We start from the raw sequence: 13,486 nt of genomic DNA on the forward strand, positions 1-13,486 counted from the left end.
GGAGGTGACGAGTGCAGGAGTTTCAATGTGGTAGCCAAAGTCACAAGAGCAGTGGAGATGGCCCCTCCACATTATAGAGCTCAGTACTTGTCACTCAGTGTTGAGTTACCCACAGGCAGACGGAAGAGGAATGAAGGAAAAAATGACGGAAGATGGATGTAGCGTCACTCGTAGACATAAGGAAGAGGAAAGAATGAAGAAAAGAAAGACAGAAGAAGACGGAAGGAAGGACAGAAGAGAGGAAAGCGCAGTCACCCGAGAGCAGCACTACATCGAGTGAGTGGATGGAGAGTGCCCCTACCTACTACTAATACCATACTGGTGTGTGCGGAACGACTTAGACAAAGAGGTGGTGCATGAGAAAAACATTCATGTGTGTAAAGGTAGACTTGATAAATGTGGATATGGAGACAGGACAACATGAGCATTGCCCAATTCCTGTATACTACAAATAGGTAAATAGGTACAAATATATATATATATATATATATATATATATATATATATATATATATATATATATATATATACACAGACACACACTTGTATAAACATATAAATTATTAGAGAGAATGGATTAATTGATGAACATTTTAATAAAATCTTCAATGTTCAATTTCATACCTTTTACACATACAGTCACTGGTAACAGATGTACCACTGTCAGTTGTCTTTTCCACTTGGGGTGATTCCTCACTGTTCTGAGCTGTCACTGTTGCTACACCCTGGACTGCTGCACTGCAACCAGTGTCTGCCTCCTTTTCTTCAACTTTACAGTCATGTTCAGTGCTACTGTTTATAGCATTATTTTCTTTATGTGAATCAAGAGAATTCTCTGCCTCTTGTTCTGTGGCATTTGAGGCATTCAGTTCTTCCTCTTGTCTAGAAGTTTTGCACTCCAAGGCAACTACATGCTCAGAAGCTCCTATAGCTTTATGAAACTCTAACACTTCCTCAGAACTCAGAGAAACCTTTAAATCAAAACCTCTAGCATCATCAATTTTTACACAATCAACAGACGGACTCAAGCATTGGTTTATATGAACAGATCTACCAACTGGTTCTGTCCCTGACAATGAAATATTTTGAAAGGCTTCTGTAACATTACTAATGCTGTTAGAGCTAATCTCTAACACTTCAATATTTGTATTTGATTTTGTATCTTCCTCTTGTTGCTCTGTTTCACTCTCCTCATCAACATTAGTATCAATTTTTGAAAATGATGCTTCAAGAGTACCGTCTCCCTCTGACGATTTTCCCGAATCATCAGCACCATGTTTATTTACCTTTCCTGCTGCTATGACCTCCATCTGCCCATTCAAAACAAGATTTCCTCTATCGTTTTCACTTGAATTACATTCAATATTAGCAATTTCTGTGAGCTGACTTTTATCTGGACAACTCTGATGTCTTAATTTATCATTTGTGCAAGTGGACTGGTTATTTTCCTCTGAATCAACCTCATTTTTCTCAGGAGAAAAGTTGGATGCTGCTCTGGAGCTCTTCAAAGCACCATTTAATAAATCAGAGTGGTCTTCATCAAATTCAAGACTTGAATCCACTAAAACTGCCTTTTTATCCAAACTATTTTCTAGGTGAACAAAATGAACCTCCTCTTTCTCCAGTGCTTTATCTGCATCATTATTAAAAATTCCTTTCTGAACATCAAGGCGTTCCGAGGAATGACTGGATGGTGCTGACAACTGGCTAGTGGGGGTAGAGGAGCCTTCACTAGCTGTTCTCATGTTAGAGTCTGAATCTGGTGATGAACTTCTGCCTTCTGCATTTTCAAAATAAAGTGGCATGACCTCATCATGATTTGTTATACCACTGTTAGCATCTCTGGTTATGCCACCCACATACTCTGTGTCAACCCCATTCATACCTTCTTCTAAAAAAGATGAAGACTCACATAAAATCTCCTTGATTAATTCTGACACTTCAAAATTAGCATCATCAGTAAGTAATGCCCCAGAACCTTTATTATGGTTGTTAGATCCGCTCCTGTTGAGTACTACCTTCGAGCTACGGACCTCGTCTTGACGGACTCCATTTAGAAAAACTTCGCCATTTTTGTGTTGTTCGCATGTTCTGTTCTTGACATTTTGCAATGCAGAATCCAAATGCCTGGCTTCCTCCTCTTCACTTGATTCAATGATGGTTATTTTTGACTGATGGAGATCTTGGTTTTCTGCGGACTCAGCCTGCAACTGCTTGGCAAGTTCCTCTTCGCAATCCAACCGTATTTCACTTCTTGAGGCTTCCTGTGCCTCGTTGTGCATATCCATTGTTACGAGTAATGTATGTAGATCTATGACTTTGAGTAACTCGAGAAAAGAATGAGTATTTACGACACACAAACAATAAAACTAGCGAGGTGTATCAGCGTGGTGCTGGTGGAGGCCAATGTGAAGAATTGTTGCGAGTGTGACCAATAGATGACACTGCTGTACCCAGGCTGACAAACTCTACTGCATATACTTGCAATTTACATCACAACCATATTTATCTGATTTTTATGCATCGTACGTATGAGTGTATTAACATATTTCAGAATCAAAATTCCATGTAGAAAATGTCGAGATATATGAGAACTGTATTGCAGTTTCCTTTGATAATTCTGCATTGCTTGGTATTCCTACATTTCAGTGTTTACAATCATGGTTGAAATTCTCGGTACTGTAGTATCTTTTGTCTTATTCACGATTTCTTTCCCTACAAGTATTTCGAGTGAACCAACACGATCAAATGAAGACTTAGCAAGTTCTGATATATGTTTGCCACACTCAGCAAAAGTTAACTGTTCTTATTTGTAAGTATATAGTGGTTTTGAGGCGTTTGAGATTCATGTAAGTTAGCCGACAATTTTTCTCGTTAGTGATCATTTTCTGCATGACGTAGGAATCTGAAAGGGAGAATTTGTTCAAGAGTGCATTGCAAATATGACAGCAGACTTAGCAATGCCAGTCTTATGTGCCATATTATGTGCATATAAGGTAAATGTACGGTTTAGTTCAAGCAGCAGAAAAACCTTGCCAGTTCACATTTTATTGTTACAATTTGTTTTCCATATATTTATGTCTGGTGGAGGAAGGAGAAAAAGTGGGATTGGTAATAAATTGTGGAAAGACTGAAATTATTAATATGAACGTGGAGAACCAAATCGATTGTGTAATTGGGAATAATGTGGTGAAGAATGTAGAAAACTTTAAATATCTGGGAATGATTGTATCATCTAATGGATCATTAAACAATGAAATTGAGGAGAGGATTAGACAGGCTTGGCGAGCTGTTGGAATGTTGAAATCTGTTTGGAATAATAATATGCTTTCGGTACATACTAAAGTGAAAATTTACAAGTCCATGGTTAGACCCATTTTAATTTACGGGCATGAGTCATGGTACAGTACAATTGCAACAGATCAGAAAGTATTAGGATTTGAGAATAAAATACTGAGAAGGATTCTTGGGGTAAAGTGGCAAGACAGAGTTACAAATGAAAGAGTAAGGGATATTACGAGAGTGGAACCAGTTAATGAATATGTGAGACTGTCTCGCTGGAAGTGGCTGGGGCACATATACAGAAAAGAAGGTTGTTTAATACAGGATGTGCCAGAGTGGATTGCTAGAGGAAGAAGAGGTAGAGGTAGGCCGAGGGAAACCTGGTTGAGGACAATGAAAAAAGAAGCAGGAGAGGAGTGTTGGTGGGACCTGAAGGAGATGGCAAGAGAAAATATTGGTGGAGAGAATTCATTGAGACCCTATGCATCCCGTGGGGTGCCACAGGAAATGATTGATTGATTGATTGATATTTAGTTTTATGGTGGTAAATATGCGCTTTACTTTAAGCAGTAGAAGCACCTTGCCAAATCTGCTCTTCCTAATAATCTGTTGTATTTTTCTTATTATTTCTGGGGTGGTAAATAAGCATTTCTTGTTAATTCTGTTGCCCTGTTGTTTTTAGCTACCTATGGTCCATTATGTCAATTCTTTTGATTCCTCGGTGTAATGCCGGAAGGGGCTGTCATAACCTAACAGTTTAACTAAACCTAACCTAAGCTGGCTTAACTACCTGATAATTTAATCTAACCAAATCTCCAGTTGGGAAATGGGAAACAAAATTCACCTTTGAGTACTTTTAAGTAAGTTACTTCCATTATAATGGAAACAGTCATTGGCATGGCTTAAGGAATGTGATGATAATAAAAAGATGAGGAAAAACAGCAGTAAAAAGTCATTTACCACCCTGAAAATAGTCAGAAAAAAACAGAAAACAAATTGGAGGAACATGAATTGATTAGGTCTTTCAATATTATTGTAGTTCCAGTCACAAAACACAATTGTGAGATTTTGATCCATTTTTAGGTATTTTAGCTAGTTCCAAGACACTTCAAAAGGTCAGTATAGATTAGGCTAGGTTATCTTCAAGAGCAAAGTGTAGAAGTGACAGTTGAAAGAAATAAGGGTAAAATTATCTTTTAACCACCTAACAGAATTATGAGTTTTTGATCCATTTTTTCGATATTTTAGACAATTCTAAGACACTTTTGTAAATTTCTACAAGTTGCCAATACACCCCCCAGGTTGTGCAGTATATTTTTCTGGCAGTTTTTGATGTGATTTGGGTGATTTTGACCTTCATTTTTGTTGGGAATGCTTCCTCCGGCGTCGAATGGAAACGCTTAATAACACGTAAATAATCAGTACTGCTGTATTAGACCTACACTCGGTGCACAGATCATGCACGGCCCCCTTTGTTGGAAGCCATAACAAGAAGGATTTGCATTTTCCACCCAGAAAGAATCAAAGATCGCACTTCAAACTGATTGGTAGAATGCCATCACATGACATAAATTATGCCAAGGAGTGGATGAAACAGACCTAACAGACGCATGCGCAGTCGATGGAAGGTGAAACACACATACGAATGTATGCATTTTTTACACGGACTGACTGAGTCAAGTTCCAAGGTAGTGTATTTTTGGGAAATTATAATTAAATGCATGCATTATCTCTGTTGGGCTATAGATAGATGGATAGATAGATATATCTGTAAATATCAGTTTCTGAATGGTATTATGGGGGTTCATTAGCATTCTTAAGTAATATACTATGCATTCATGTTGGTAGAATTGCTGAACACCATATTGACAACTTGTAAAATAATTCCCACTTTTCTTCTGTGTCATTTTTGTCGCAAATTATTCTTATTTTACCCTTGAAGATAGCCTAACCTAACATAACCTTCAGGAGTAAAATAAAAATAATTTGCGACGAAAATGTCATAGAAGAAAAGTGTCTTAGAATTTTCTAAAATGCCAAAAAATTGGATCAAAAACTTGTACCGGTACAGTAATTCTGTTAGGGGTTGAACGATAATAGAACTGAAAAATGAAAGTGAAGGACATAAGTGTTAGATTATCAGCCCATGGGGATGAAGTAAGGACCAGATGGAAAGAATATTTTGGAAGCCTGATGAATGGGAATAGAGAAAGCAGAGCTGCTGTAAGCATGATTGATTGTTTTGGGGGTTGTGCAGAGAAGGAATGCGGTGACAGGAAACATGACACTCGCACGGATGAAGAATGCTGTCAAATGGCTGAAAAAGGGATAGCAGTTGGGGTTGATGAGGTGTATGCAGAGATGATCAAGTGTAGTGGAGAGAGCGGAATGAAGTGCTTGTTGGAGATTCGCAAGAAGGCATGGATGAGTGAAACTGTGCCAGCAGAGTGGAAAAAGGCTGTGATTGTACCCCTGAACAAATTTTAAATAAGGGTGAGCAAAGTAAGTGCAAGAATTATCGTGGCATAAGTTTATTGAGTGTGGTAGGGAAGGCATATGGAAGAATTATTGTAGAGATAGTAAGAGATAAAGTCCTTGTGAATGATGAACAGGGTGGCTTTAGGAGTGGCAGGGGATGTGTGGATCAAATACGGTATTTGCAGTGACACAGATAGTGGAGATGACTTGTGAGAAGGACTATATGGTGTTTATTGCGTTCATGGATCTGGCAAAAGCATACGTCAAAGTAGACAGAGAAGGATTGTGGAAGATTTTGTGCATATATGATGTAGATGGTTAGCTGCTTGGTATCGTCAAGAGTTTTTATGATGGTAGTGAAGCATATGTAAGGGTAAATGGGCATCTAAGTGAATGGTTCATGATCGGTGTGGGTGTGTGACAAGGTTGTATGATGTCCCCATGGTAGTTCAGTTATATATATATATGGATGGGATGATGAGAGAAATAAAAACATGAGTAATGAAGAGGGGGATGGCATTAGTAATGAATGGTGATGGATGGAATATCTCAGATTTGTTGTATAGCTACTGGTGACGCAGTACCACTTGCAAATGCTGGACAGGAACTTGGTAGACTAGTGCAGCGTTTGTTTGTTGTCTGTGAGCATCGTGCCTTGAAATTGAATGTAGAAAAGAGTAAAGTGATGGTTATTGAGAGAGAAGGTGCATCCCAATGTGTTACAGTTAATGAAGAGAGACTAGAATTGGTTAGAGTTCAAATCCCTAGGTACAGTGATAGAAAAGGGAGGAAAATGTGCAAACGAAGTGGAAAGTAGAGTGACACAAGGAAGAACAGTAGCTGGCTTTGATAAGAAACAGGGGCTCGAGTGTTGCAGCTGTATGAGGCTTACATGAAGGTGTGTTAGTGCCAACTTTAACATATGGATGTGAAACTATGGTGTGGCATGAAAATGAAAAGTCAAGAGTGAGAGCAGTGGAGATAGGACTGCTGAGGAGTGTATGTGGCATACAGAGAGTGGATATGATACAAAATAATGTGATTCATGAAAGATGTGGAGTGAGGAGGTCTGTAGACACCAGAATTGAAGTGAGTGTACTGAGATGGCATGATTATGTGGAGAACATGGATAACAATAGTGGTGAAAAAGGTATATCTGAGTGAATTTGAAAGAGGGAGAAGGCAAGGTAGGCCAAGGAGAAGAAGGAGGGATATGGTGGATGAGTGTATGAGGAAGAGAGGTTTGGAAGTTGGTGAGGCTGGGGGACTGACAGGAGATCGAGCTGGCTGGATGAATATTGTGAGAAGCGCATGGTCAGGGATTTGGCACCCCTTTTTAAGTGACAGCATCCAGATTGATTCTGTTGGATACATTTATGCGAAGTTACAGAATGTGGTGAATGTTTTTGGTGTATCAGATAGAGCCAGGATTCCAGGAGCTTGAATGGTGAGTGATTGGAAACGTGACGCATTGGATTGGGCAAATTTGGGCTGTCTGGACATTGCTACTCCTTACCCTGCCCTAGGGTGGGAAGAGAGATCTGAAGTCCGGTTGATGATGATGATGATAAAATAAAAATAACTTGCGCCGAAAATGCCATATACGACCAGTGTGTTAGGATTGTCTAAAATACTGAAAACATGGATCAAAATCTTGTAATTATGTTTTTGACTGAATCTATAATTTTACTGGTCTTTCTGATGCTTAAAGTAAAGTGTACATTTTCCAGTGACTGCATTGTGGTGATTTTGTTTCCCTGTTGTTTTTATCCATATTTTGTTTTCCTAATGTTTGTTTCAGACAGTTGTGATTTGGAAGTTTCCTTTTGAAATTGTATAGCGGCCATATTCTTAAAAATAATTCCTTCCCTAAACTTTTCCTTTCCCCTTGAAGGATTTTTCTTTCCCTTCAGTATGATTAAAGATTTCCTTGGAAGGGAAGGAAAATGTTCAGGTTGGTAGCACTGTTAAACTAAAATGACACATCCTGCTGATATTTGGTATGGTGGAGCGTTATATTTATAAACTAATACATCAAAACACGCATATATCGTGCTGGATAATGAAAGCACAATACATTTGAGATGTGAGAGGTCGCCACCACATCTATACTGTTGGTTTGTATTCAACCATAAATGCTATTCTGGCCAACGCCGCATCAGTGTTCACTCCTCAAGACAATATTTTGATAATAAATTATATTCGAGGAATATTATTATGCTTAATGTTGTTATCAGTAAGCGTAAGAATCACTTGTTAACGTCCGTCTTGTGTACTCGCATGGCGGCGCTCACTTGTTTTTTTCCAGCTGGAAGACATGAGTCGAACCACACGTGTGACTTTGACGGCAGATTTTCCTTTTTCGGGCAAATTAACAACCAAAATGTTTTTAAAAAGAATCCTCGTGTGACCCTGGCCATAATGTATAATATTTGTCAGTGTCAGATCATTTAAGACTGGATGAATATCGAAGGTAGTACGTCATCTGCTCTGTTTATGCCTGGCTAATTATCTCAGCCGACAAGGGTAACACTTTTAAAGAGACACAAATAGCGCTTAAACATTAGTACAGCATTGTAAACTGCATCAATAAAATTATACAGTATCTTCTGTCAACATTTTAAATATTTGTATGACAATGAATCAGAAAAGAAAGCACAAAACTTTTGAAGGAATTTTTGAAGAGACGTTCAAGGAATTCCTTCAAGTTCCAATACTTTCTGCTGCCCAGAGGAAAAATCTTTCCCTTTGAGCGGCTCGGGAAGGGAAGGAATTTTTTAAGAATACCAAATTCAGCTAAAGATTTCCTTCCCATGCCTCTACAAGGGAAGGAAATGTTTAAGAATACGGCCGCAGGTCTCACCTAATAACTTTTTTCCTGTAGCTATTAGTAATCCCTCAATTATCCGATGTAATAGAGCCAAAGGCATGTTTGGATAGTGAATCCATCTGGATAATGGAGTTCTCCCCTGGCCCCCTATCGTACATACCCTAACTTTGAAAGCCATTGTAAAAGGCCACTACAGTACGGTACGTCGTACAACACTTATTCCTGGTGTTTTACGTCACTTCATCTGGTCAAGCAGACGAGTAAACCACAGCCAAGCAATGGGGGACTTCTAGAAATCGTCAGTCACCAGATGTCTCTCATCGCTAACAGCTTCTTTGTCCCTAGCACATGTTTAATTACTGTGATTTTTCCTGTTGATGTGAGAACCTGTGTGGCAAAATACCATCATACACTCTTGAAGAATTGAAAAAGCTTTCTAACAAAAATATAGTAGGGGAGAATACATAGCTCTCGTTATTTTATTTCCCCAAAAACGAAGCCCGAATTTTGAAACCTGGCACTTGTATATTTCTGTTCGTCATTTTTTAATGAAGCTACTACAAAGCTGGGTTAAATCTTGCCTCCTGAAATGTTCAGTTTATATTGTATTTTTAGTCAAGCACTTGTTTTGTTTGTGTCAATCTCTCTTTTGGTGGAAATTTAATGATGATGTACCATATTAAATTAGTCTTTATTAGCCATCCGAGCTTAGATACAGTCCCTGTTCCAAGATTTGATCATGATTTATCCCCCTAGGAAAATGCACTGCGACCACTTTCAAATTATTCATATCAGATCTTGGAACGGTGGCTATCTCTAAGCTCGGATGGCTTTCAGCACTTCAGCAGTCAATCCAGACACATTTGCTGCCTTCCCCACCTGTATCCTGCCTATTGCCCCATTCACAGTAGCAGCATCAATCAAAGGCCAAAGGCCAAACACTGGAACTGCTGGCCCCAAACCTTCCCTGTCCCAGTTAAACTCCTTTTTCAACAACAGTAGTGTCGATGTGACAGACAATTTGTATTAACCTGAACCACAAAAAAAGGATGTTTTTCAAACATTGTAAATGTCAAAATTTATGGCATATATCCCAGTGGATCCCGAAGTTGCTGGGCGAGGCACTGTTCCAGGAGGGTCCTAAGTGTACTGCCCTTCGCCTATCAGCTCATAGTCACGAAGCTCATAGATCCTTACCCGGGGGTTCCCTACTTTATTAAGGTTTGAAAATTCCCAGTTCTGTCCAATACTGTGGACAGTGGGCTCCAATGGGTTAAAGAAACTGATAGATATGCCAGCCATTAATCCATTGGATCCTGGAGTTGCTGGGCGAGGCACTGTTCCGGGAGGGTCCTAAGTGTACCGCCCTTTGCCTATCGGCTCATAGTCGCAAAGCTCATAGGTCCCTACCCTGGGGTTCCCTACTTTTTTAAGGTTTGAAAATTCCCAGTTCTGTCCAGTACTGTGGAGACTGGGCTTCAGCGGGATATTTCAAGAGCAAGAATTTATACACCCGAAGATGTAAGTCTCGTCCAGATTGACCGAGTAGTTCTTGCATAGCAGTGCAGCAAAGAAAATAATAGTTACCCTTCCCAGCCTGGTGAGAGCAGCATTTCGCAGAAAGTGGCTTCATTGCGGTGATTCACCTGATATGGAAACTGTAATACGACTATATATCTCTAACATTAAGGTATAACATGGCTTTATATGTGCAAAATTGTTTCATTTATTATTGGAAAACAAATAATTACTGTACAGTACTAATGGTGTAAAAAAGCAGTGGTATAGAGGTGTAACCCACAGAAAAATACGATAATACATGATAAATTTCCAATAATATACATTACACTGTGCTAGTAACATACACACGTATTACTATACATACATGAGGTATTGCTACAATAAAAGCAAATTCTTATTTTAGGTTTTTTAAAGTGCATAAAGTCGGGAAATGACTCCTCATTCAATGCGTCACCTGAGGGTGTAGGGGAGTAATACAGATGAGGAAAGGAGGAAGGTGGAGGGAAGGTGGGGAATTTCCAGAGGGAGGGAGTGTAGAGTGAGGAAATATCACCTTTATATGCATGTTCAAGTAGGAAGAAATGGTAAGGGATACTTCTCTCAGCAGCAGAGTCTGCCGGGGGGGGGGGATCAGTTGAGTGGAGGGGGGGACAGGAGAGGAGTCACTGCTACAGCCAAACCTCACCCGTATACTCTACTGGCAGTAGGATGAGTAGAAAGAGTGGGATACATCACATAAGGCATCAACTGAGGGGGTAGGCAGAGGGAAAGACAGGGCAGGGTGGGGTTCACCCCCCACTGTGTGTTGGTGGGGTGGAGCCCTCCTCCCTCCTCTGAACTTGTAGCTGGGATGGTCTTGGATCAGATTAAGTAAGAAAAGGGAAAATTTGAATACAATTTTTTATTGCAATTGCTCTACCGGGCTTTTTAGGCCAGGTTGTCAAAATAATGTAAACCTCCACAGGGCCGTTTAGGACTTTAGGGGTTAAATTACAGTTACCCTTTGAGTGGTAGTCAGTGCATACGTAATGAAAAGTACACCTTAGCTGAAAAATTTAAGTGACGGCTAAAGCTTCATACAGTCGAGGTCGCCATTAATTTTTATTGGGTAGATTATTAACCAGGAAACGTGCTAGTCCTTGGATTGCCTAAATCACTGAGGATGCCTGTGGTTTACCGGTTAAACATATATATCTGTTAACTGGAGAAGAAGGTGTTCCCTGGTTAACACATAGACACAATGTGGATATGAGGGGTGAGGTCCAGAACCTTGCCTGGCGCTTTCAAGGAAGACAACAGTCAATCAAGTGCCAGCTATTTCTTTCATCTGCGAGACCATGCTTCACTTCGGCTGATCCGCCCCCTGCAGCATCGACCCCTGGTACCGTAAAGTGGGGTGAATTCGGGCTTGGAGACGACTTCGGACATTACGGGAAAAAATGTAAACCAATTAAAATACAGAGAAATGAAAATCTGGTTGTGAAAAAAAATATGAGTATTATTAAAGAGGAATGTTGTAGCTCTAACTTAGATAAAATAATAATGTAATCCCATTTACACAATTTGTGTGAATATTCATTGAATACGTCGTAAAAAAAGGCATGGTTTTTTGCATCAGTCAAACTTCTATTGAGCATAAAGAATGGGAAGGTGTGAAGACATGCGACCATTGCCAGAATGATGCAAAAACATTTGCGATACCATGCATACAGTTACTTTGGCCTCATTGTCTGTAGTTCAGGGTCCACAGCCTAACAGCAAATTTTCTTCTTTTTTTAGATTTAATGGGGTTACTTCGGACACGTGGTGACTTCGGACAGGGAAAGGAAAAAAAATACAGTAATCACTTTAATATCCGGACGCCCAATATCCGAACATCCCCACTACCCGGACATAATCATCCAGGGATCCAATATTCCTAAAATGGTCCCCCCCCCAAAAAAAAAAAAAAAAAAAAATCCTGCCCGTAATTTGAACTTCCCGTGCGTGGCACGGGAGAGCCTTGTTGTGGCGCGTCATTCCTTCGACGTCCAATAGAGCGCCGCTGCATCCTCCCCACTTTCCGCCTGTCTCTCGCCGCAAGTGCACTCTCGTCGTTATGGCTGCCCATGTGATCGCTTTTGTGGTGGTGCCTTACCTGCTGCAGGGACTCCTGCTGCTCTCGGGCCTCCTCTTAGTGTGTGTGATGATGGCCCCGCCACCTGAGAAAAGGAAGAGAGTGGTGTTGACTCTGGAGAAGAAGTGGGAGATATTGGAGAAAGTAGATGTGGGGTGGTCTTCTTCCCGCATTCTCCGCGAGTTTAACCTGGCCCGGTCTACTTTGTTCAATATCAAGAGATCCCGAGACAAACTCATGCAGTACACGGCTGACTTCCCGTCTAGAAGCAAACGCAAAGTGGAAAGGAAGGTTATTTTTACCCCCAAGTTTGCAGAAATCGACCGATCCACGTTGATTTGGTATCGACAACAACGTGCTGCTGGTGTGATGGTACGTGGAACAGAGCTGAAGGCTGCTGCTGAGAAGTTCGCCAGGCTTCACGACGCCCTAGACTTCAAGGCATCCAAGGGTTGGCTCTTTGCGTTCAAGTTAAGGCATGGCCTTACCAACCGTAAAGCACATGGCAAAGCATTGGACGCTAACGAGGATGGAGTTGACGAGTTTCGGCACAAGGTGAAGGGCTTGATTGACAGGGAGGGCCTCACTCTCGGTCAAGTCTACAACGCAGACGAAACTGGCCTATTCTATCGCTCGTTGCCAACGAACACTCTAGCCCAGGAGACAGAGAAGCGTGTACCTGGCCGCAAGCTCTCCAAGGAACGGATATCTGCTTTGTGTTGTGCCAATGCTGACGGCATGCACCGGCTTAAGCCTGTTGTTGTTGGCCGCACAAAGCAGCCTCGGTGCCTTCGTGGGGTGATGGATGTCCTTCCTGTCGTCTGGTATCATTCTTTGAAGGCATGGTTCACAGCTGTGATCTTCAAAGACTGGTTCCACTGCCACTTCATCAAGGAGGTCATCCATTACCAGACGAAGACACTGGGAATCCCGCGCGACCAGGTAAAGGCCCTCCTTCTCGACAATGCACCTGTCCACCCGTGCGACAAGGACTTGGTTGCTGAAAATGGCCGTATCAGGTGCATGTTTCTGCCACCTAATACGACTGCTCTCATCCAACCAATGGAGCAAGGAGTGATCGTGGCAACAAAGCTCCTATACCGTCGGAAGTTCCTGGACGAGGTGATGGTTGTTCTCGAGGACGAGGACGAGTGCAGGGAGGGACAGGACACACGAGGCAAGCGGACTTTGGAAAACCTTCGCTGCTACAACATCAAGTCTGTGCTGTACAACTGGGGTAGTGCATGGAAGGAAGTCCC

General features: G+C 41.0%; 2 protein-coding genes across 2 annotated transcripts in view; one reads left to right on the forward strand and one right to left on the reverse strand.

The window, feature by feature from the left end:
* Nucleotides 1-2,288, reverse strand: part of LOC145404649 (uncharacterized) — a 392,001-nt gene extending 389,713 nt beyond the window's left edge. The window contains exon 1 of the mRNA XM_080276173.1: nt 625-2,288. Within this exon, the coding sequence (XP_080132299.1) occupies nt 625-2,288 (1,664 nt within the window). The remainder of the gene's footprint in view (nt 1-624) is intronic.
* Nucleotides 2,289-2,660: 372 nt separating this feature from the next.
* amrt (TM2 domain-containing protein 2 amaretto) overlaps nt 2,661-13,486 on the forward strand; it is a 115,439-nt gene continuing 104,613 nt past the window's right edge. Inside the window, exon 1 of the mRNA XM_080276174.1 lies at nt 2,661-2,812. Coding sequence (XP_080132300.1) covers nt 2,661-2,812 — 152 coding nt within the window. The remainder of the gene's footprint in view (nt 2,813-13,486) is intronic.

This window comes from Coenobita brevimanus, chromosome 64 (assembly GCF_032717465.1).
Source record: "Coenobita brevimanus isolate Jiangsu-jjx chromosome 64, ASM3271746v2, whole genome shotgun sequence".
Lineage (NCBI taxonomy): Eukaryota > Metazoa > Arthropoda > Malacostraca > Decapoda > Coenobitidae > Coenobita > Coenobita brevimanus.